This window comes from Pieris napi, chromosome 16, assembly GCF_905475465.1.
Source record: "Pieris napi chromosome 16, ilPieNapi1.2, whole genome shotgun sequence".
Taxonomy (NCBI): Eukaryota; Metazoa; Arthropoda; class Insecta; order Lepidoptera; family Pieridae; genus Pieris; species Pieris napi.
In genome coordinates, this window is record NC_062249.1 from 3,563,549 (window position 1) to 3,588,169 (window position 24,621).

Below are 24,621 nucleotides of genomic sequence, written 5' to 3' on the forward strand. Positions count from 1 at the left end.
ATGAAATGAAGACACCATAGTACACCATAAGTAACAAAATGGCAACTGCATCGAACAAACGATACGCCAAAAAAATACTAACTCAAGCAACACTACAGTACTTGACAAATCCGGGTAAATATTTTGAGAACATTTAAAACGAAGATAAAACTGTTTTTATCGGCCTACAGGTAATGAAATGCTAAACGAAATTGTTAAACAAAATATACCTCTTGAAAATTTACCAGCGCCAGACCAAGACCTGCGAGAAATTGACATTCAGTTGTCTACTTCGACAAATGAAGAGGAACTGAACACACAGTAAAGTCAAGCTGTTGCTACTGATAATAATGCTCCTGAAACTGGATCAGCTTGTCCATCAGACGATTAGCTTACTACTGTGAGGGTAGAAATAGCACTCTTCGAGAATTGCGGTACGCGACAGCGAGAGCGTTCTTCTCTTTTTTTCTAAAGTGGTCAGATTGTCAGAGGTTATGTCTTAGCTATGTTGTTTAAATAATGTGTCAAATGCATAACTACTTTTTACTTAGTATTTTAGTTAATTATATAAAGACCTAATTATTAAGCAAACGACTGCAATTTAAATTATAGTAGAATAGAAGACTAGAATTATTCGTTACTTAATAATTGTTAATGCGAAGAAGAGCTTTATTAATATTAAAATTAATTGTGGTACTACAAAAATGTCTTATGAAGAATTTATTTGTATTAGCTTTTAAATACAATAAGTGAATGTTTCCAAAATAATTCATTTAATGTTAAAACTAATCTCTGCAAGTCTGTGGTTTTACAAAAGACTAGATTACTTACTAAGTTTTAAGATATTCTGAAGAAAAAATAAATCTTTATCACTTTTTTAAACATTAAAACTGTTTTTGGAATTTATAAAGTACTGTTTCATTTATTTAAATTCTTCCTCATCCTTTATATTTTGTATTCATTGTAGGAAATCGATATATAAACGCAGATTAGTGCATTTTTTTAAAAAAATCAATAAAAAGACCGAAATGCTCGAAAAAACCGGTCTACCCGGTTTTGATTACTCTTAGACCCGAAAACCCGGGTTTTCAAAATTGAACCGAGTTTCGATGCCCTAGTGGCAGTGTAGGTACCTTTAACGCTGGCAGCATTTCCTCGCTGTACTGCGATACTTATACGTTGAACGAAGAAAGCACCAACTCTTGGGTAACCGCTACTATCAACCGCCAACTTAAAACTAACCAACTTACTTAACTTAAACTTCCTGTTTTTATATTTATAAAGACTTAATATCAATATATGTATTAAAGTAGTAACACACAAAACCTTAAATACATTAATGTGATTTCAATTATTACATCTTTATTATCTTTTAGATAGACATAAATTAGACAAATATAATAAATATTAAGCAATTTATAGTAATAGTTACGGAATTAATATTAGAAAATTTACGATTAATTTCTTTCCTACATAGATGTACCCTTTTTCTACTTCTATTTCTAAATTTTAAGCACTACCTATAGTCGGAATGTGATCTACATTAAACGAGATGTGAACAATAACATATAGTTGCAATAGTGCACTTGGCATTCAGAATCAAAAGCAATTGAAACTTCGAGGCCAGCGCGTGCCATACGTGTTTTTGCCTCCATCAGCGCGAATCGAATCACTGATGGATCTTCCGCGTGCTGAAATGACATCATGGATCCCGAAATCGATACAGTAAAATACCGGTCCGTTACACAATCGATGTTATGTCCGTGGAATTGTCTATGTCGTGTTCTGATTGACACACACGGTGATCATAAATTTCTATCTTTGATATACATTTTCTATGAAAGCTTATTTAATAAATCATGGAATATGCAATTCTTGTGAACTAAGTTGTACACTAAATTCACAAGGATTACATTTTTTCATAATTTGTTATAAAAAGGTTAAGGTTTTATGTTTCCTTGTTTTGTTTATATGTAAAATTATGTTATTAGTTTAAATTTACTAACGCTTTGAGTTCTGTATTAAGTTACTTAGCATCGAAATAAATAAATGTATGGACCGCAAGTGCGATGCAAGTTGAAATTACTTAAAGCGGGAGTTTGTAACCTAACATTAGATAAGTTACACATATATTATTAGTTAGTATTTAAAAGCGAAAAAAAATGTAAACAATCATCGCACAAATAAAGCTAATATGAGCCCTTTAGTTTTTGCCATACTCATAGATTGTAATTTAACATTCTCGTTTCCGATAATGTTCAATAACATTAGTGTCACTTAGATTTACGAACTCTTCAATAAGTTAGTTAGTTTTTGTTAATCCAGTGTCACAACCCCACTACCCCTAATGTTATCATAGTTATAAGCTCATGTTTGATAAACAAAACACAATCCCGCAGACGCAGGAGTCTTCTTTTCTTCTTCATTACTGAAGGTGTTGTCTGTCTTGAAAAGCCGTAACCGATACGCTGACATGATGCCTCTATCATCAGCTTGTCTCAATGCATTAGGGATGTTGAGAGTTGAGACCCATAACTGCCTTTACCTGGTCAGACCAACGGGTAGGCGATTGACCCCGACTTCTCCTGTCATCACTCGTCCCTACCATTACCAGCTTGTCCAGACTTTTCTCTCCTGGCGATGGCAAAAGTTGCTAAGCACCTGTTATAATTGTGGTGATCCTTAGTTGGTTGAGAATGGACGTATTGGTTATTTTTGCACAAATAAATTCGTTTAAAAAAAGAAAAGTAAATCAATGGTTCTACAACCTTTTTAGGTCTAGGCCTCAGATCTTTGTGTCTGTTTCATGAGCATTTGTCAATCTTATTGTGATGTAGGTAGTCAGCCTCCTGTGCCTGACACACGCTGACAACTTTTTGGGACTACGGCAAGCCGGTTTCCTCACGATGTTTTCGAGCTAATATTAAATGCGCATAGAAAAGTCCATTGGTGCACCCACTACAGCAGGGGTCTCCAAACTACGGCCCGAGGGCCACATCTGGCCCACGGACAGATTTTGTCCGGCCCGCGGAGATCTAGCATACTTGAAAACTCCTTTTAGAGAACATATTTTTTATAGCAAATTAAATTTAGTTTACTGAAGTATTCAAATTTTATGTTGAATAATTATTAATATGACATCTACATTGATATGGTCGTGGGCTAACTACTCATAACATTGTTGTAGCTTATTGTTATTGTTTTTGTGATTGTGATGGTTTTGGCCCTCGGAACTTACTGGAGTAATCAGTATGGCCCTAAGGCTGGAAAGTTTGGAGACCCCTGCACTACAGGGATGAGAGTCAGACGCTGAATCCACTAGCTCTTCGTTTTACGTATAAAAAACTTTTCTAGGTTACATTTTTTTAACATTACCACTTAACTGTCACGAATTTATCGTGTTATTAAAGTTATCTTAACATTTAAACTGCGGTAATGTACCATAATGACTCTACGTGAAACATTAATTTGATTTATTGTTAGAAAGTCTTCACTAAAAAGTCTATGCGATACAGTTGTAAGATTGTCGTAAAATTTAGTTTCCGGTGTTAACTGTTTAGCCCAAACAATCATGAGATTCTGCGGTTTATTAAAGTATTTCCAATAAACTGTTGGTTTAACGGATTCTCACGGCCGGCCAAGGGGCTTATTTCGGCCGATCTAATTGTAATTTTAAAATGGGACAGAATCAAAGGCCGGAACATTTCACAAGTAGAACATTGAAAATTTGTATAACGAGCTAGCGGAATATTTAGTTAACGCTACGTTGCGCCTACGCAGATCACAGATGTTATATGTATTACAATTGAAGTTGAGACGTGTAACATACAAGTGATTTAATCTTTTTAGAATCTGTCTAATCTCGACTCTTCCCCTGGTTCTTATATTTTCAATATCATTGGTGCGAACGAAACGAGCAGTGATGGCCTAGTGCCTTCAGCGTGCGACTCTCATTTCTGAGGTTGTAGGTTCGATCCCGAGCTGCACAGCTGGACTAGTGGCCTTTTTTTCTTTCATTTAACATTCGCTCGAACGGTGAAGGAAAACATCGAGCGGAAACCGGCTTGCCTTAGACCCAAAAAGTCGACGGCGTGTGTAAGGCACAGGAGGCCTTCCTACTTGCATTAGATTGACTAATAATCATGAAGCAGATACAAAAATTTGAGGCCCAGACCTAAAAAGGTTGTAGCGCCACTTATTAGTTTTTTTATTTTATTAATCTTAGTTTGCGTTAGCGAGTTTAGTAATTATTTTCATTTAGAACTTAATTAGTCTAATTACACAGTTTTACCTAAAGTCTATTCTGACTGGTCATTATAACTTCTTGTTATTAATTATATTTCTAAATTTTTATCTACACTAAATTATAAAGAGGAAATATTTGTTTGTTATTTGTATTGAATAGGCTCCCAAACTACTGGACCGATTTCAATAATTCTTTCACAATTAGAATCATACAATATCGCTGATGACATATAAATATTTAAAAAAACGTTAGTATTAGGGATGCATATGAAAACTTCGATAATGTAACTCAAGGTGTAAATAATAATAATAAGTATTAATAAAAATCTTGTAAACCCGTAATACTAATAATCCCGACCCAAGAGGGCCCCTGACCAAGAGATAATATGTTCTACGGATGAATGTGAAGTCTCCAATAAGTATTGGGCTAGCGTGCAGACCATTCCCTCTCGCCTAAGAGAGGAGGCCTATGGCCATTAGTGGGACATATACAACGTGTAATTGAGTACGCTAAAAATCTCGAAGTTTCTTAAAATTAAACAGAGTACAACGTGTCGATTTTACTGATAGGCCCCATCAAAATAATTTGCCACGGGCCCCCAGATGGTATAGTTAGTCCACTGGGTATAATATACCGATTCTTATAATAACTTAAAAACCTATCTTAATTCCATGGTGCAAACACTATATGGGTTAAGTTGGTTGGTTAAGGAAGTTTTTTTTTTAAAGACAATTCACACCAATTGACTTAGTCATGCTAAGCAGGTGAAGCTTGTGTTATGGGTACTAGGCAACGGATATACATACATATTATAGATAGATAGACATATAAATACATATTTAAACACCCAAGACCTAAGCACAACACCAAATGCTCATCACATGGATGTTCGTCTCAGCCGGGGATCGAACCCGGGACTCATGGATTCGCAGTCAGGGGTACTAACCACTAGACCAATGAGTCGTCCAAAGAAGTAGAAGAGGACTTTTTACAAAGGTACGATGATCACCCGGTCAATATCCTTTCCTTAATTGAATTTTAACACAATTAGACATCGTTCGTGTCCCGTTAAGCTTCGATATCTAAAGCAACTACGGTGGATTACTTTTGCACGGTAAAGCTGTGAAATTGTTTTATTGTTAATTAATCAGTTTATAAAAAAGTGGGTAGGTATATTACGAAGCTTTTTAGACTGTAACAAAATTTATATGTCCCGAGAACATAAGAGATGGTTTTATGATGGTTAAAATTAACATACAAGAAAAATTAATTTGACTTTTGTTGTTTTTTTTATATTTATTGTGTGTCTCCTGTCGATAAACATAATTAATTACTTTACGTAGTCATAAATAATTTTGATGTGTCCAGGAAATTAATAAATAAAAATCACTTTGACTAATTAATAATATATTTTTTTAAACTCTTTACAACGCGCGTGAGTATAATGTGTAACTACATGTTAGATCTCAGGAGCACCAACCAGTCCTTTTTTCATTTTCCCACCAATAGTCGGGTTGAAAGTTGAAAAATATTAATGTTTATAAAAAAAAGTTTCAAATAAAAAAGTTAGTAAATTTTGTTTGGGAAAGAAAAGGTCTCTACAATTTTTCGCCTAACACTAACCATTCTCGAGATATCGAATTAAACGCGTTTCCATCGAAATGACCTTGAGCTGACCTCAGTACAACCCCTCAAATTGGAATTTATGCTCAGAATACACCCCCCTATCGATCCCCAAAATCTCCAAACTGTGTTCGCTCATGTTTATTTATTTCGTAATTTGACTGGAGTACAACCGCTTTTTTAGATTGTGGCCTGTGATCGGCTCGATATTTATTAGCGCGAACTGTGACTCCCATAATCTAATACGTTTATGTCATATGGAAATAAGTATCGACTCTGAATATCACCCTTAAAGGCCTCACTGATGGCTCTCATTAATGCTAATTAAGGCTTTTTTGAATAAAGTCGTTTCAGGTCGACGTTTCGTATCCGCAAACTAATAATAGTTTTTATATTACGGTATTCGACGTGAATGTATCGAGTAACGGAACACCTATTACGATGTAAGTGATGTCAATATAATAACCATTAATTAGTTTGATGGGATTATTAGTAAAATACTTAATAACATAAGTGATATAATTTATAAATGGTATATTCCAATATAAATTAACTAAAGACGAGCCGAAATAATTCCACGTTTTATCCGCGCTATCCCGATGGAAAAAGTGCGTGCGTACAGAATGCACATGTCAGAAGTGAAACTTCTTTGGCAAACTAATTTTTAACTCTTGTTCATATTTATACAAAACTAAAACTTTAGATTTCCGAGACTTAGAGGGAGGGAAACAGGATATGTTAGGAATTTAATTTTCATTAAAATATAGTGTCGAAAATTAGACACGTGGTATTTTAATTTACAATTTGAGATTTCAATAAATTATTTTACAAAAAATATAAAATACTAATATTTCATAAATTCTCTTTACGAAATTTTAATTTCAAAAATATAATTTCTATAAGGTAATTCACCCTTCTCACTCTCTCTCAATCGGTCTCTCCCTTTTCTTCGACAAAAACGCTGCACATCTTCGTGACGTTCCGTTAAAATTTTACCCTCATGCGCCTAAAGAAGTTTCACTTCAAAATTAGCATACTCCGCGGTCAAAGGCCGGCGCTACCCACTAACATGGATGTCCATGAGTCTTATGGCTGTTCTGCTCGTGTTATAAAAAAATATTTAATGTAAACACTATGTCTACTTATTTATTTATTAACACTTTGTTGCATTAATAGTATATAGACAATCAGGTAACATAAGTTCTTAAGGAGGCAACGGGTGGCCTGATCTCTTCCTGGTAACCCTAGTAAGGAAAAATACAAAGGGTAAAGTGCAAGACTAAACAAAAACAAAGTTAATCATTATCCTGAGCATCTTAAAAAAAAATTGTTTCGTCGGGAATAGAACTCATTATCACCTAATTATACCTACGCACTGCGGTCATTATAAATAAATTATACCTATAACAAATAAATAACTTCAAGCATTCTTATTCCGCAACAAGTATGACCGTAACTGTAACAGCAATGCAGTACTATCATGTTATCAAAGTTGCTTATATTACTGAATCATAAGAAACACGAATAATCACACAAATCACAACTAAATACACAATATTCAACTAATTTACTTAATTCTCTAAACAGTTTTATCAAAAGGCGTAATCTATCACGTAGCATCTGTTTAAGATAGTAAATTTATATGTTTTATAACCTGTAAATTAAGAAGACGGAAATCTTAAAACATCGAGGTCCGTTTATTTAAGTATTATAACGATTATGTTATTTTTCTACATAAAACAGTTAGTGCCTTCTCAAAGACCTAGATGGTGGTTATACTGAATTCTTTATTAAATGAATAATTTCTTATAAAATAAAAATATATGGTATACTGGTTCTATGCACCGTTAAAATTTGATAACAAGAACTACATATTGTTGTTAACGATGACACCTTAATTGTTTTCTTTTATGATCTAAATTATTACCTACTAGAATTTTTAAGGCTCTAAGCATAAACCGAAGACGCCAAACCCTCGTTTGTTCAATGTTGTATTGGGCGTAGAATAGAATACGTCACGTGACGAGTGTTAGATATCAATCAAATTATCGTAATCGGTCCATTGATATACAAAAAACCCAAGATGCACACTCAACGTCAAAAAAACGTCCTCAAAAAATGAGCGCAACATTCTAAATTGTGCGCTCATTTCAAATAGTCTCGCGTCTACAAGTGGAGTCGATGTTATTTTTTATAAATAAATTTATGTACTCTTGAACTTTTTTGTGTGTAGTTTTTGACAAATATATTTAAGCTATATAAAGTGTGGGTCAGGAGGTAGCCAATTTAACATTTTTTTTTAATTTAAAGAAAAAACTTTTTAACCGGATTAAAGTTATGTATTATTATAAATTTACAACTATTTAACATCCAACACCTTTTGTCTTCAGTCACCGTGACCACTCACGCTGTAAAGCACCCGAAAAGTCGGATAAATTTAAAATTATGTTAAATAGTTGTAAATAAAAAAGTCATGTTCGACTCCACTCAATACCTTGTCCTACCGACCACGGTCGGTCGTAAAATTTTATTGCTTTAAGTACGTATACACTGCGTTGTAATAACAACTTTAAGCAATTCGCGTAAGGTTGATTTTGCAATAATATATGCTTGTAACATATACTGTTATGGACAGAAATAGTGTTTCGGGACACTTTCGAGCGTTACTTTTATATGAGACTGTGCATCTTGGGTTTTTTGTATATCAATGAATCGGTCATTATAAGTATTGAACCATATACTTTCATAAACTTAATAGGATTTTGTCTTGGCCCCTATTCTATTTCAAGGCGGGCTTTCGATTCAATGGCTGTTTGTAAATTGTAAGTAGGTAGCTAGCAAGCCACTAAAAGTTCATTATATTCAAATATTTGTAGTAGAAAGCAAATACATCACATTTTGACCATACAGAACAATTTAATTGTATGATGAATTCAAATTTTATACCTAGCTACATCCGAAATTCAGATAAAGGTGTCAAAAGAATGATATAACTCAATGTCATCTGTCAAGTGACAAAAGTCATATAGAATTTGAAGTTTAAAAAGTTTAGTTTGACAAATAAACGCGATAAACATTTAACATGTGCTGTGTTGGTATATAAGGTCGTCACTAATGTTAATTACTAATTAGTGTGTATTTAAAAAATTGACTTGAGATGTGTTTTGAAATATATAATATAAAAAATTCCTACGTAAACTAGAAAAATGCTACCTGGATACGGAGCTGTGACACAAGCCCTTTTGGGCACGCTCCTGACGTGGGGTTTGACTGCCGCTGGAGCCGGCTGTGTCTTCTTTATTCGAGGAAAACATGTGAGAAAACAACATAAATTAAGATGATTATTTCAATCGATACATATTTACAATATGCTCTTCTGTATTACAGAGGAAAGTACTCGATGTCTCACTGGGATTCGCAGCAGGTGTTATGACGGCAGCATCTTATTGGTCGCTTTTAGAACCAGCTATTGAAATGTGTAAAGAATCTGGAATGTATGGTGATGAAGGACAGTTCGCATTCGTACCTGTTGCTGTGGGATTTCTTTTTGGAGCTATATTTGTTTTTGGTACAGACCGGTTCCTGGATTATCTAGGAATAAGTTCAACAAATATGATGATAAGTGAGTATTATTCAATATTTTATATTTTATTCATCCATTGCCATGATTGTGTACAGTTTATGGTTTTCATTTATTATTATTGTTTGTTTTGTTGAAATTTGTGTACTTAAATTTTCTAAACAAGGTTACAAAATTTTTTTGAACAAATAAGAAACTAACAAAATAATTTAATTTGAAGTAGCCCATACATGTTTAATACTATTTTGCTCTTGTGTAAAGAAAAATGTTAGAAAAACTTTTAAGATATTAGGTAAAGGGTTGTTTGTGATCATAATTCAGAAATTATTATGAAAATTGAACTGAATAATAATAAATATCTTGCCTAGCTAGAGAACAATTTTACTACAAATAATAATTTGAGCTTTTTGGTTCCATGTTATTTAGGTTTTTGTCAAAAACTTATTGAATGTACACATGGGAGTCATACTTAGATGTTGACTCTGAATGTTTCCCTTAGTGACAGTTCCTTTACACTTTAAATGCTTAACTTTCATAAATCATATGAGGTTATATTGTCTTCTAAGATAGGCTTCTTCCACTTTTGTGTGAAACTCTAGTTTCTTTTGAACTATTTATTAATGATAAAAAATCAGAATTTTATTGTATATTAAGAAAACATTATGGATATAATTGTACAGACATTTCATAATATTGTTAATTGATCAAACAAAATATGTTGATGTAGTTATACTAGACATTTTTTACAATTATATTTTAAAAAGTTCCTAATATCTTAACTATGTAATAGAGTACTACTACTAATAAATATATGACACTTTGAGTACTTAAAATTACATACCTTGCCTATAATAACAACAATTTATAGTTTAGGGCTAATAAGTGAATATTGCTTTGTACTAGAAAATTATAATATGTATTACATAATATTAAACCAAACTCAGAAGTTATTCATTTGAAATTATAGTATAAATATATATAACAATAATGAACAGTATATAACATATTTTTGTAGAAGAAAAAAATATGAAACAATTAAATATACTTATTAAACATTTAACATTGAAACTTCAAAGGTCACATGGACTAGCCTTAATATTTAATTTAATTTTTTTTGCAATTTTAAATTATGTACTTAAATGTAATTCTTATCTGCTTATCATTCATAATAAAAAGTAGTAGTTACATTAGATAACAATTTGCGCCTAGATTAATTTTATGGGTGTATAAAATTAATTTCGATGTCAATATGAGTTCAGTTTATCTTAATTAGTAGAATGTCATAGCTTATTATATTAAGTGTTAATATTTCTCAATATTTTTAAATTTGTATTTCCTTAAAGTTATGGCACCAACTTTAGAATTGTTGAAGTAACAACTGATGCAGTAGAAAAGTCCGCTATAATACTTTTGATGTGTACTTAATGAAATGAGTTGTTAAGGACAACCTAAGTGCAAAAAATTAAACATTATAATTATAATAACCACAAAAATTTTCTACTATCTCCATTGGAAACGGCACTGTTTCTCTAATTGTCTAAATTAATAGCGTTAGGGTTTCATCGAGTTCAATACTGAGCTTTTGTACATATGAGATGAAGTGACATCACTGCTACAGTTATTAAGTGAATTACATCGAAATTGCATTCAAACTTGCTACAGAGTACTGGCTCAGTAGCTCATATTATTAGTGCGTTCAAACAAGCTCTTCAGCGTTAAATAGCACTATATTGTTGGCATAGATTATATTTTTGAATAGTATTAAAACACTTGTTATTATCATGTGTCATTTAAAAGGTAATTTGTTCAAGTTTTTTAACGATATCTTTCCACTTTTAGTATTTAAACTTAAATGTATTGTAATTTGAATGTTGATGATAATACAATAATCAATTCTGTTCATTCACTTTCTTTAGATACATAACATTAACATATTTAGTTCAGTTTTTAAATATTTTAAAAATAACAACACATCTTTTTTTTTAAGAATTTACAAAAATTTAAATAAATAACTCAACGTTCGTAGTAGTATAAAAAATTGTTTAGCCATGTATAACTGCTAAATTCATGTTTAATGTTATTCACCTCAAAAAGGTCATGACCTTATGTCAGGTGTTTATTTTCAATGGAATGTGTTATTCGTTTAGTAGTATTCCTACACGTAGATAAAAAATGCCAAATATCGGCCGATTTTCTCACTTATTAACATAAGTGTGCTTGTTTTATCTATTTTCTACATTGGTTTGTTAAAATGTTTTAAATCTCGAAGCCCAAAAATCAAGTATCTTCGTAATGAACAGATGTAGATTTAATGTAAGGATTGAACGAAGATGATACAGTGAATCAATCTAATGAAAGATTTATCTTATCGTGTGTAGTTGTTCTTTGTATTTATTCTATGAGCTAGTGTATACCAAGTAAGATTTTATCTCCAATATTAACTTAATTATCAACGGTCTTTTACGTACATCTCCTATAGTGATAGAAAGTTTAAGACATGTTTTTCGCAGGGAACACCTATTTTAGACTTAACTAAACCTGTAGTATATAATAATTAAGCGAATACTAGCTTCTGCGCTTTAGTTTCAAAGCGCGTTGTTCGATACTGACTTTTAACAATGTGTCTAAAATTTAATAGTCCTTATTTATTAGTTACTAGCTGGCCTGGCGAACATCGTACCGCCTAACAGTCGATTCTTTACTTTTTTGAAATACTTATTCTGCTATTCGGGACACCGGTCTAGCTAGTAAGATAAAAAAAAGAAAGTTGATAATACAACAAATACATTATGTCAAAAAATAAAAATTTACCTTCCCGGAACCCCTCCACTAACACTTGAACTTTATGATATGGTATTAAAGTTCAAATTGCCTTTAAATATTATTACGAATATTTTGTATGGGAATATAGAAAAGTGTTGTTTTTACTTTTCACTCAAATTTTTTTAAATTTTTCTCTCCGTAAGAACCATCCTCGTACTTCAAGGAATATTATAAAAAAGAATCAGACAAATAGGTCAAGCCGTTTTCATGTTATGTCGTGACAACGGAAAATGGGTTTCATTTTATATATATAGATTTATAACTAAAACTTTTACGTTTTTATACTGTGTTGATTGGTATTGAGAATGTTTCATACATTGTGTTACTCGTTATCAGCATTTATATTGTATATGTTTATTATTTGCATGAGTATGCTCTTTTAAAGTATTTCATGTATATGTCTCGGGTGTGTTCACTCAAATTTTAGCCTTAAAGCCACATACATACACACACACATACATGATAAAAATAGCCTAAGTTGTCAGATCACGTGTTGTACGTATCAGTGCTGTACACCAATAAAGTATTATATGTGCGCAATTAATTATGTCTTTGGCGCAATTGACACTCGTATAGCGAAGGAAACGTCGCTAGAAAACCTACATGGCTTAGAACTAATAATCGATATGAGTTAGAAGGCTCATAATCTTCTTGCCTATTCAGACAAATGGTCACGTAACACATATAGGAGTCTGATTCCAAAAGACCAACCTCTTGGAGGTTGTAGTGCCATTGGTTTATTTGTATGATAGGGGCCGTTCAAGTATTACGTGATCAGATTTAGTGCAATTTATCCCCCCTCCCCCCAAATGTGAACAAAAGTAAGCAAAGCTCTTTAAAAATAATAGTATATAAATGTATACATTTTTTGTAGGATTCGTTTTCAAGTATAGACAATGTGTGGGTAATATGTGCAAAAATATATATAATTACTGTTGACGTGATTACCAAATAAGAAAATCAGAGCCCCCCCCATAGTGCTTACGTAATACTTGAACAGCCCGATACTCAGTGTATGAATTGAAATTGGTCCAGTAATTTATGGATTTATTCGTTAGAAAAATACAGAATCAGTCGATGAGTTTATCAATTCGATCAATTTAAGTGCAGTGTGCTTCGAGAGAAATCTATAGGTACTAGCCTTGATATTGTTATTGGTCAATAAATTAACATTTATCCCCGATCCGAACAACAAGTGATTCGTTTTATTTTTCACTTAAACAAGTTCCGAGATTATCGTAAACATTATTTTTCCTGACCTCGATTTCATAACAATTGTTTTGGTTACGCATGCATGATTTAAAAAAATATGTATAGCTGTAAAAATATATAACATGAGAGTGTATACTAGTGAATTAATATTTTCTATCAATATTAAGGAAAGAATCGACCAAAAATTTGTGCATCTTTTATAATGCATACAAAATACAAATTCTTGACCATGTACGCCTACAAATGATACTATTCTTAATAACCCGCTCTCCATATACCAAATACCAGTCGTTATTGTTACAATTTTTTAATGAAATAGAACGCATATCAAATGCCTTCAATAAAAACATTTTTTAAATAAATAAATCATACACTTCATATTACATAATATTATTATTATCACTACATCACTTAATATTATTATAACTAAGCCTTTATTGCTGACACCCAGTATAATTAATTAACACTTGTTTAAGTTACATAATAAAACTTAATTCTAATACATAAATAAAACTTAATCTAATACATCATATCACCCATTTTAGGTAATCAGCGTTTCCTGTGACACATAGGCCTCTTCCAAGTGCTTCTATTCTTTTTTGATGTAAGCTCTTCTTGTCCAAGTTGTGCCGCCTATTCTCTTTATATCGTCTGCCCATCTCTTGCTCTGTCTTCTTCTTTTCCTTTTTCCATCGTGTGGAAATCATCATCATCGTTTTCCATCCAGAATGGAACTATTCTGTAATTATTATTTCACTTCAGTTAATATATATACTATTTAATTTCAGGTATAACAAAGAGCAAAGATTCCAAAGAAAAGCTCGAAGACTTGGAAATGATGACGGCATTGAACCGTCGATCATCGAATCCCACAGTTGTTACGATGGAGGCAACTCAGCCAGTCGAGTTCGCAGATTGCATCTCAAACCAGCACACGGCTCAAAGAAGAAGGCACCATCACTCACAACATTCACTTGTTTGTATATCCAACATATATCTATATTCTATACTAATAGGTATTAATTTTTATAGTCTACTAGCTGACCCGGCGGACTTCGTTCCGCCTAACAGTCTAATAATATCTTGTTAACTTTAGTTAAACTTAATTTATTATTTCATCCTCCCTTTCATTCTCCCTTTTGTGACATATTTGAAGATATATTTGATGGACTTTGACTTACTTATTTAGCCAACAGGTGGCACCACATGCTGTTTGCATTCGTAAAATTAATTAATTAATTGTTGTTCGATAACTTATAAATTTTTTATTACTTATTCTGCTATACGGAGTGGAGAAGCACAAACCAAAAAAGAGATAAATAACATCGGTCGGTGTAACTAACACGACTTTGTTTTATATAATTAGATTTATAATGGTAAAACCGTAGAATACACCTTGTAATAACATACGGAGACCAGAAATAGCTTTTTCTATAGTACAGAATTACGTATTACAAATAAAGATAATACAGTCAAAATCTGTTATAAGGACATCGAAGGGACTACTCATATTTGGTCGTAACAGCCGATGACGTTGTTATTAAGTACCTAATACAATAGAATTCAGCCGGGACCTTTGCTTTTGGTCAATATAATCGGAATGTTGTTCTAAACGATGTCGTCGTAAACGGTTTTGACTGTAATTCAAAGACTATCGAAAAATACTGTTAAAAAATGTTTCATTACTATATTACATTTTTATTGTGATCTTATATAAGAGGAATACTCCTATGTTATTTAGATTAAAAGGTCCCCAGTGCAGAAATTTCCTATTTTCGTTTTAAACTAAAAAAATATAAACCATGGTAAACTTTACATAATATACATTAAACCAACATTTTTATAAGTATAGTATAGTATAGTATATATAGTATATAGCGGGAATAACACAAGCTTATTTTCACGATTGATTTGACTGTTACGTAAGCAGAACTATGTGCTGTGTGTGGTGAGGGGTTCCCTTTGATTTTCTTATTTGGTGATAATGTCAACAGTAATTATGTACTTTTTTACTCATATTACCCACACATTGTCATGCTTGAAAACGAAATGCATTTTCGAGGATTCCTACAGTCAATTAATACGTTTATGTACTATTATTTTTGAGAGCTTTGCTTAAATTGCTGTCAAGAAGAGAGAGAGAGGGGGGGGGGGATAAATGCAGTAAATCTGCTGACGTAATACTTGAACGGCCCCATACAATGTGTACATATTGATAAATAAAAACGTTTGTTTTAGAAAAATGGTGAAGTTGGTGAAGGTGATAGAAGAGACAGTGTTATGCGGTCACTAGAAGCACGTCAGTCTCAGTGGAAGAGGATAATGCTTCTGGTAGTGGCCATCACAGTCCATAATATACCAGAAGGTTTGGCTGTGGGTGTGGCTTTTGGAGCCGCTGCATCATCCAGTAAAGCCTCATTTCATAGTGCCAGGTTAGTGTTTGTTATATACCAACAGGATGTACCCATATCTTTATTTATATTATAACAAGATTTAGACACATGCTATCATTGAGTGTGTGACATTTTTTGTAGATAGTTTTCGCAGCGCATGTGGTATGGTATGGTAACATTATTGTAGTTTTAGTAGGGATCCTTATTATATATATTCCTTATTTTCTTGCAATTAAAATAGCCTATATTAATCAGTGATAATGTAGTAATCAAATCGTGAAATAATTTTTAAAATCGGTCCAGTACTTTTTGAGCCAATTCGTTACAAACATACTTACATACAAATCTTGCCTCTTAAGTATAGATAATGTGTGGTTAGAGAGCCACAAAAAGTAATGATTTTGTTTTAATAATAAGAATTTCCACTTATAAACCTACATTTACCGCTTCGCTAATATTTATGATAAATAAATATTAGTATGCTGGACTTATCTCAAGTAAAATTTATGTAAAAATAAACTAAACTTTTTATTTACAAATTATGTAACAAACTAATTCACAAGTACCATACAAATTACCTATTTAATTTATATTCTAACCACGCGTCACTGTTTTCCATTAAGAATGCTCTTTATCAACGATTTTATTACCAGTATTAATAAATTTAGTATATCATGGTAAGAGGTATTAGAATGTTATATAAAGGTAATGTCCCTTTTTTATTTTATTTTAAGTATTTTTATTCTACGGCTTTTCGGACTACCTACTGTTACTATCACATAAGCGATAGCACTCACGCGAGATTTCTTACAATAAAAAAAATCGCTCTTAGAAACAATAGAAAATAATGTGCTATTGTATCTTGAGTACAGCGACACCTGTCGTTCGTTTAAGTAACTACGGCGATGACTACTTTAAATTTGCTAATATGTATCAGTGACATCTATTAGCAATCTCGCATACCAAAGTGACTATTTCGAAGTATGCACTATTAAAATTACTGCCATCTAGGCATACTCTTAGATATTAGTGAATTCGCATGAAGATGGCGTTAGTAGTATTGTTAGGTGTTTATTAATTTTATTTCAGTTGTTATTATTCCGTAGCTAAGTGAAATTCAATTAATTCATTTGAAATTAGTTTGATATAACTTTTTATAAATAAATACATAATGATAAGATTTTAATTTAATCGACGTATTTGCAATCCTACCTGTAATAATTGAAATCGCATTATACGGAAATCAAAATAAATTTATCATTTCCAAATAATCAAATAAAGTATATAATTGTTAAAGTTTTTTTCACCAAAATAACGCAATAGATAATGCTTGTAGTCGCCATTTTGTAACGCGTGAGGCACCGGAGGGCGCCATAGGAATTTCATTGATAAGTGAGTGAGCGGGATACAAATAGTTGCACTATGGACCCACCGTTAACCAATTAGTTTGTAGGGTCAAACGCAGCTTTAAAATGTGTTACATGAATAGAGTAAAGTATGCGAGGAATGCGTAACTTTTGGATAATTTTATGCTTATTTCTCTATTGAGTTTCTTTTCTGAAATTCCTTAAAATCTCGTATGGATAATATTTATGTATAACGATATAATTTTAAGTATTTACTTTGATTCGTCTTATTGTAAACAGCTATTCACTGAATAATTTTTTTTGGTGTAATTCAGAATCTAGACTTAGCAAGGCAAGTATTGGGAATCTAATCGACTTAGGAATTACACTTTGCGCTGAAATTTAAACACTACAGTCAAAACCGTTTACGACGATATCGTTTAGAACAACATACCGGTTATATTGACCAAAATCAAAGGTCCCGGCTGAATTCTATTGTATTAGGTTCTTAATAACAACGTCATCGGCTGTTACGACTATCGGTTTTTACGACCAAATATGAGTAGTCCCTTCGATGTCGTTATAACAGATTTTGACTGTACTTTGAATTTTGTTGGTTAATAATTGCGTAATTAAACTTATGAAATTACACGTTATCAATTAAGATTTTAAAGGTTTCAGTAGGAAAGTGTCATCTTTAATTAGCTGAAAGTGGGCGTTAAACGTTTCATAATAATCTAATTGACGAAATTAACTCTAGAAGCTGTGAACGAGGTAAGTGGGCGAGTGATGGCCCCTGCCAAACATGCCAACGGTAATCGGCTAATTAAATTTCTTACGGATTTAGTTTAAACTGTGGTTTATATTATTGAATTTAGATGGGAATTTAATTTTTTTTATACAAAAAAATGGGCTGGACGCTCACTTTTTCTTGATTGATACCGCCGCCCATGGTTTCATACATTGCCAGAGGGCACGCAAGTGCGTTGCCAGCCTTTAAAAAGTCTGCTCCGTGTTCGTGACACATAATTGGTACACGAAAAAACTCCTTTTGTAGGACTTATAGTATAATTTTTGGTAGATACATTTGCCTCCACGCAAGTGTTTATCCTATTGCAGACTCTTGACATATCCATGTAACACTCAATAACTTTGCTTTTTAATTAAGGCTATATGCAGCCCTCGCCGTTATACTTCTGGTCTTAGTTGAGGCAAAAGAGGGCACACGTTTATCTACGTTCCCACTATACGCGTCGTGTCTTACAAGTTTAACCGAGAGAGATCTTTCGAATAACATGAAACCGAATTTTCAAATTTTACTGAATAATTTGAAAAAGAATTGGTTTTTTACCTAAAATCCTATTCGTAAAGTGTATGTGGAATCCTTTCGCTATTGATACATCCTTATTTAATAAAATTTTCATCTGTAATACGTGTTTTCCCGTAACAGGAAAATTTACGTAGTAAAGCCCTTTCAGAATATAAAATACACGTAGAAACTCTATTAGCGACATTATCATTATTTTACTCAACTTCAATGACGCATTAAACTCAGGCCCTAGACCCTATTGAATTTGTCGCAAATGTTTATACTGAGTAACTGTTTAATACTCTACGTACGCTTTCTATACTCAATCCCAATCCAATTTTTACTACTAGAGATTGATATTAAATAATTTTCAATTATCGGTCGATGGATCGTTTCTGTAATATATCTTTGCATTCGACAGATCGAATTTTGACAGAAAGCGATTGTATAAGAACAATAACATCACTATATTAATTATTTTATTCCATATACGCCTCAGTTTATATGCAGGCAATGATAAATGCAAAATTTTGTTATTTATAGGTAGTGTTTGTTGCCATAAGCAAAAAATTACTAGTAAAATCTAAAACTGGAAGTGTTTTTATTGTATTTTTAGTTTTTGTACATTTTTTGTAACATTATGTTTACCTTAATTATCATATATTTTGAAAAAGAACATGTAGATATAGCATTAATATGAGGTGGTAAACTTTAATACCTTGAGCAGTGTTGGCCTAGTGGCTTCAGCATGCGACTCTCATCCCTAAAGTCGTAGGTTTGATCCCCGGCTGTGCACCAATGTACATTCTATGTGCGCATTTAACATTAGCTGGAACGGTGAAGGAAAACATCGTGAGGAAACCGGCTTAGACCCAAAAAGTCGACGGCGTGCGTCAGGTATAGGAGGCTGATCACCTACTTGCCTATTAACATTATCATGGAACAGGTACAGAAATCTGAGGCCCAGACCTAAAAAGGTTGTAGAGCCACTGATTTTTTTTTAACTTTTATACCTACAAAAAAAGATAGGTGTTTTTATTGGATTTTTTATACTCACGTAAACAAACAAATACTTGTTATATTAAATCACTACAGAGGAATGCAGTCGTCATTGAATATAGTCACTAACATGGTTTAATAGGTTAGATAAGTGACGGTTAACATTGATTCATTAAAATGTTAATGAATTGTTCGTAGATATTTCAATTATGTTAAATATAAAATCTTGAGAGCGAATATTATAGTTTTTTCTGAATGTTACGGAGGCATACGTACCTAATAATAAGTTATGACTTTTTGAAGATTTATCTGATTACCGTTAGATCCAACAGAAGTAGGTACGTACGTGTATAGTAATATTCTGATAGGAAATATTTTTTTAAAGATTTTGTTTTACATAATTGAAATATTCATTAACAATAAATTATTGGAAATTGGGATGAATGGGCTAAGGGCAGCGGTATATTAACATCAGGAGAGCCTTCTGCGAGTTGGTTACAAAAAAAGGAAATTTCGGATGTGTACAAACTAACGGTTTTCCATTAAGACATTTCAATTTTTCTAGGTTTTGTATCGGAAATTAATCGCAAGGTTAATAATACATTTTTGCCAATCAATTTCGTACATCTTCATATACAGAAATGGTATTTCCTTGTTATTATTAAATTATTATGCCTTATTTATTTATTTATAAATCCTAATAAAACTTGTAGGTATGCTTAAAAGATACAAGAAAATATGACGTCACACATTTTACACAACAATTCTTTTGGAATATAAATTCAAAATAGACAGGAAAAAAATAAATAGATACTTAAACCCCATTAGGTTATACACAAAATTACGGTAAGAAGAAGTATTAATAATTGTATTAAAATTTAATAAATATCAAAGCAGTGGGTATTCCCTCGTTGAATAACATAATGTAAATATACTATTAAACATTTAAGTACATTAGTGCGATATGTGAAAAACCAAAAATGGAGTCTGTAATACGACTGGTTACTTGGCTAATAACGAGGGGTCAACGACCCGCCGACGCAGACAGCCGTCATCAGTGAAACTATTTCGCTGAAAAATCCGTCGCGACACATCGAAGACAGCCTTGACGTATTGTCGCGACGATGATGCGTGGGTGCTAGGCCTCGTTCTAGTTTTTTTTATAGAACAGGGGGCAAACGGGCAGGAGGCTCACCTGTAGTAAGTGCGCATGGACACTTGCATAGCCAGAGGGCTAGTAATTGCGTTGGTGGTCTTTAAAAAATTGTCTGCCCCCGTTTTTTTACCAATGGTACACAAAAAATTCATCCCATTTTAATTTTTTGTTACCTATATGATTTACTTTTGTTTTTTTGAAAAAACTATTGTTTCGCTGTGAGAAAAGATGCTATTGACCAATCATGAGTACCTAATCTTGAGCTGTTTTTTCTGTTTGTCTCCGAAGTGATTGTCTACCAGGTCGATTTGGAGCGGCTACCTTCTTCCTTGAAGATTCCAGTTGAGAACTTGCTTGGCAATGTTATCTGTTCTCCAATCGTGTAATTGTGTATATATAAAGTTGTTGATTCATTGTTGTTTACGAATAGTAACAGCTACGAGTCGTAATATTTCATTGAAAAAATTCTCAAACTTTCGGAGGAGCTTACCTTTGACAGAAGGTACTAATCTTGACAAACACTTGTAATAATGAATACTACCTTTGCATATTTCAAAACGAAGAATTTTTCCGCTCGACTTCACAAATCGTTATTTTCTCATTCCCCTCGCCGTTCATTAATTTATTTGCCCGCAAAAGGACATGATTAAGTAATTTTATCGGTTCATTGGAGCTTGGCCCGGACTTATCTACAAGAGTAAATTTTCTCAGACATGCTTGATACAAATATTTTATTTATTACTAGCTGCCCCGGCGAACTTCGTTTCGCCTTAATTTGTTTTTTTACTTAGCCCACCTTTAAGTCGCTACATACCACTATACCAATGGAACATTTTTCTATGCTTATAGGTATATAGAGAATGTTCACTTTTCCGGAATAAAAGTGTTCAAGGAAAAAAAATACTCGCAGTCCAGTCGAGGTTTTCATGTTTGTATTTTTTAATGCCACATAATAAAAAAATAAAAATTATCATCACTTAGGGGTTTGAAAGATAGATAGTAGCCGATTCTCACACTTACTGAATATGCATTAAAAAATTCTTAAGAATCGGTCGAGCCGTTTCGGAGGAGTATGGAAACGAACATTGTGACACGAGAATTTATATATTAGATTTCATCGACTCACCAGTAGCATTATTGAAATATTTCCAAAGAAAGATGGCACGAATTAGAAATTGGCGCTCGCGAAATTGTCCAAAAGAGATAACCAGAAGGATTAAAGCTTAATGGACTTAGGACTTTGTTAATGTGATAAAACTGAAGTTCCAGGTAATGATACAGGCTTAGTTGCCTGGAGGTGGTCGGGGGGTGGCGCCCGCGCACCGAATATAATGGCTCTCGCCGCTTTGTGCCCGCCGCTCTGATTATGCAGATTAACACCGGCGGGAATTTGTTCAAATATCGTAACAAGCTCCCTCGCGGCGCCGGCGCCGATCGCTCTTGTAATTTACGATTCAGAAATATATTTCTCAGATTTAAGCCATTTTCCGATTTTGTATTCCATGTTGAGAGGAGCAATTTGCGATTACTGTGGACTTTTTGGGTTTATAAATTGTGTGGCGGTAGTTTAGTTTTTAGATTATTTGTAGGTACTTCGTAATTTTTGGTCAGTCAAAACAATAATAATATACATTTTTAACAGTACATACAATATACATCCTAATAAAATCTATTACTAAATTAACACGTCTAAGTACGAAAATGGAGCCTAAATAATATTCCTATAGATTTTATAACAAGTAAAATTATCCCTCTTTCAAGGTGTTGAAAAATCTACATGACAACGGAACCTACGTATATAATTACGTAAGTTATAACGTCAAATTTAATTCGACTATCAAAATTTGCGAAACACGAGCATTGATAAGTGTCGAGTGATTAAATAAATGTTGGGAGGTTGGGGGGGGAGGGGCGAGGCTCTGTCCGGTCGCATTCCTTCTTAGCCCCTCTCCCGCCTCGCGACTGCATGCCGACTTTCTGCTTTCCCAACAGGATGGCTTGCCGCCTAATTCCTATACCGCGTACGAGTATGCCAATTTATATATTTAGTTATTATTTTTGAGGTTTTTATTTATAAGATATAAAATGCTCTATTTATCGAGATGTAATCTCTATAATCGACCTTCTTTGACGAAAATAATTGTCAAATTTTAATTTACAACTTACGACATTATTTGCGTGTCAAATGATTGGTAACTGGTAACGAATGCTAAATTAAGTTTATAAGAGCATAAAGAAGGAAAAATTAGAAGTGAATTGGGGAAAAAAGATAGTAATATTATATTTCGTCAAGCGACCTTATGTATACCAAAAGAATTGTGAAATAGACAACTTACGACGTTTATTGCCTGTCAGAAGATTGGTAACCATAGTAACAAAAATTGATTTCACGTATAGAGCGTAAAGAAGGAAAAGTTAGAAATGAATTGGGCAAAAAGATAGCTTTTATTATATTGCGTCAAGCGACTATATATGTCTGTTTTATGCACTCTAAATATTGACTAAAAGAATTGTGAAATAGACAACTTACGACTATAATTACATATGAAAAGATTGGCAACCATGGTAACGAATGCTAAATTAAGTTTTCGTCGTATATTTTCAGTAAAAAGAAACAAATAGACGTAAATTGGGAAAAAAGATAGTTTTTATTATATTGTGTCAAGCGACCATGTATCTGTTTTATGCACTCTAAATATTGACCAAAAGAATTGTCAAATAGACAACTTACGACGTTAATGGCACGTCAAAGTAATCATGGTAACGAAAATTGAGTTCGCGTTGTATAAGAGTTGGTGAAAAATTGTCGGTGAATTGGGGAAAAAGATAGCTTTTATTATATCGCGTTAAGCGACCATATAGGTATATATCTGCTTAATGCACTCTAAATATTGACCAAAAGAATTGTCAAATAGACAACTTACGACGTTAATGGCACGTCAAAGTAATCATGGTAACGAAAATTGAGTTCGCGTTGTATAAGAGTTGGTGAAAAATTGTCGGTGAATTGGGGAAAAAGATAGCTTTTATTATATCGCGTTAAGCGACCATATAGGTATATATCTGCTTAATGCACTCTAAATATTGAACAAAAGAATTGTCAAATAGACAACTTACGACGTTAATAGCACGTCAAAGTAATCATGGTAACGAAAATTGAGTTCACGTTGTATAAGAGTTGGTGAAAAATTGTCGGTGAATTGGGGAAAAAGATAGTTTTTATTATATTGCGTCAAGCGACCATGTATCTGTTTTATGCACTCTAAATATTGACCAAAAGAATTGTCAAATAGACAACTTACGACGATAATTGCACGTCAAAATAATCATGGTAACAAAAATTGAGTTCACGTTGTATAAGAGTCGGTGAAATATTGTCGGTGAATTGGGGAAAAAGATAGCTTTTATTATATCGCGTTAAGCGCTAGATTCACAAATGCACTTGTTCTTAAGCTCACCTCGTGGTTTATGACCCCATTGGAATGCACCACGTGTACTAGCTATTGGAATGCGCAACTGTTTGCTTTTTAGTTTATTAACAATAGAATTGAATCGATTTTTAGCGGCTTTATTTTTTACATTATAGCCGTGGGTGAAAAATATTTTTTGTATGGTGTAATTTATTTGTATACTTGCGTGTTAAAAATAGCGATAACATTTCTAAGGTACGACTGAGTTTGTCTTACATTAAATTACGGTATTCGTAGTTGACGTCTGGTTTCTGAATCTCACGTAAAAGGCGCAAATTCTCACCTTTGGTTGTTTTGAAGGATCTTTGGGAATAGGTTTTGTAAGTAATATAAATACCAGGATCTATGGAGTTTGAAGCAAATTTATCATTATTAAATATAGCCAGACGTTATATTGGACTCTTTGGTATGAGTTTTGATTCGTAACTCGTAAGCTTAAAGGCGTTAAGCGTATAAAATATCATATGTGAACTTCTCAAACTATT

The 24,621-nt window shown here is 32.8% G+C and overlaps 1 protein-coding gene across 1 annotated transcript in view; it reads left to right on the forward strand.

Annotated features, from left to right (window-relative positions):
- Positions 1 to 8,907: 8,907 nt before the first annotated feature.
- Positions 8,908 to 24,621, forward strand: part of LOC125057359 (zinc transporter ZIP11) — a 53,914-nt gene continuing 38,200 nt past the window's right edge. Inside the window, exons 1-4 of the mRNA XM_047661011.1 lie at positions 8,908 to 9,162; positions 9,236 to 9,470; positions 14,252 to 14,439; positions 15,702 to 15,895. Of these exons, the coding sequence (XP_047516967.1) occupies positions 9,055 to 9,162; positions 9,236 to 9,470; positions 14,252 to 14,439; positions 15,702 to 15,895 (725 nt within the window). The 5' untranslated portion in view covers positions 8,908 to 9,054. The remainder of the gene's footprint in view (positions 9,163 to 9,235; positions 9,471 to 14,251; positions 14,440 to 15,701; positions 15,896 to 24,621) is intronic.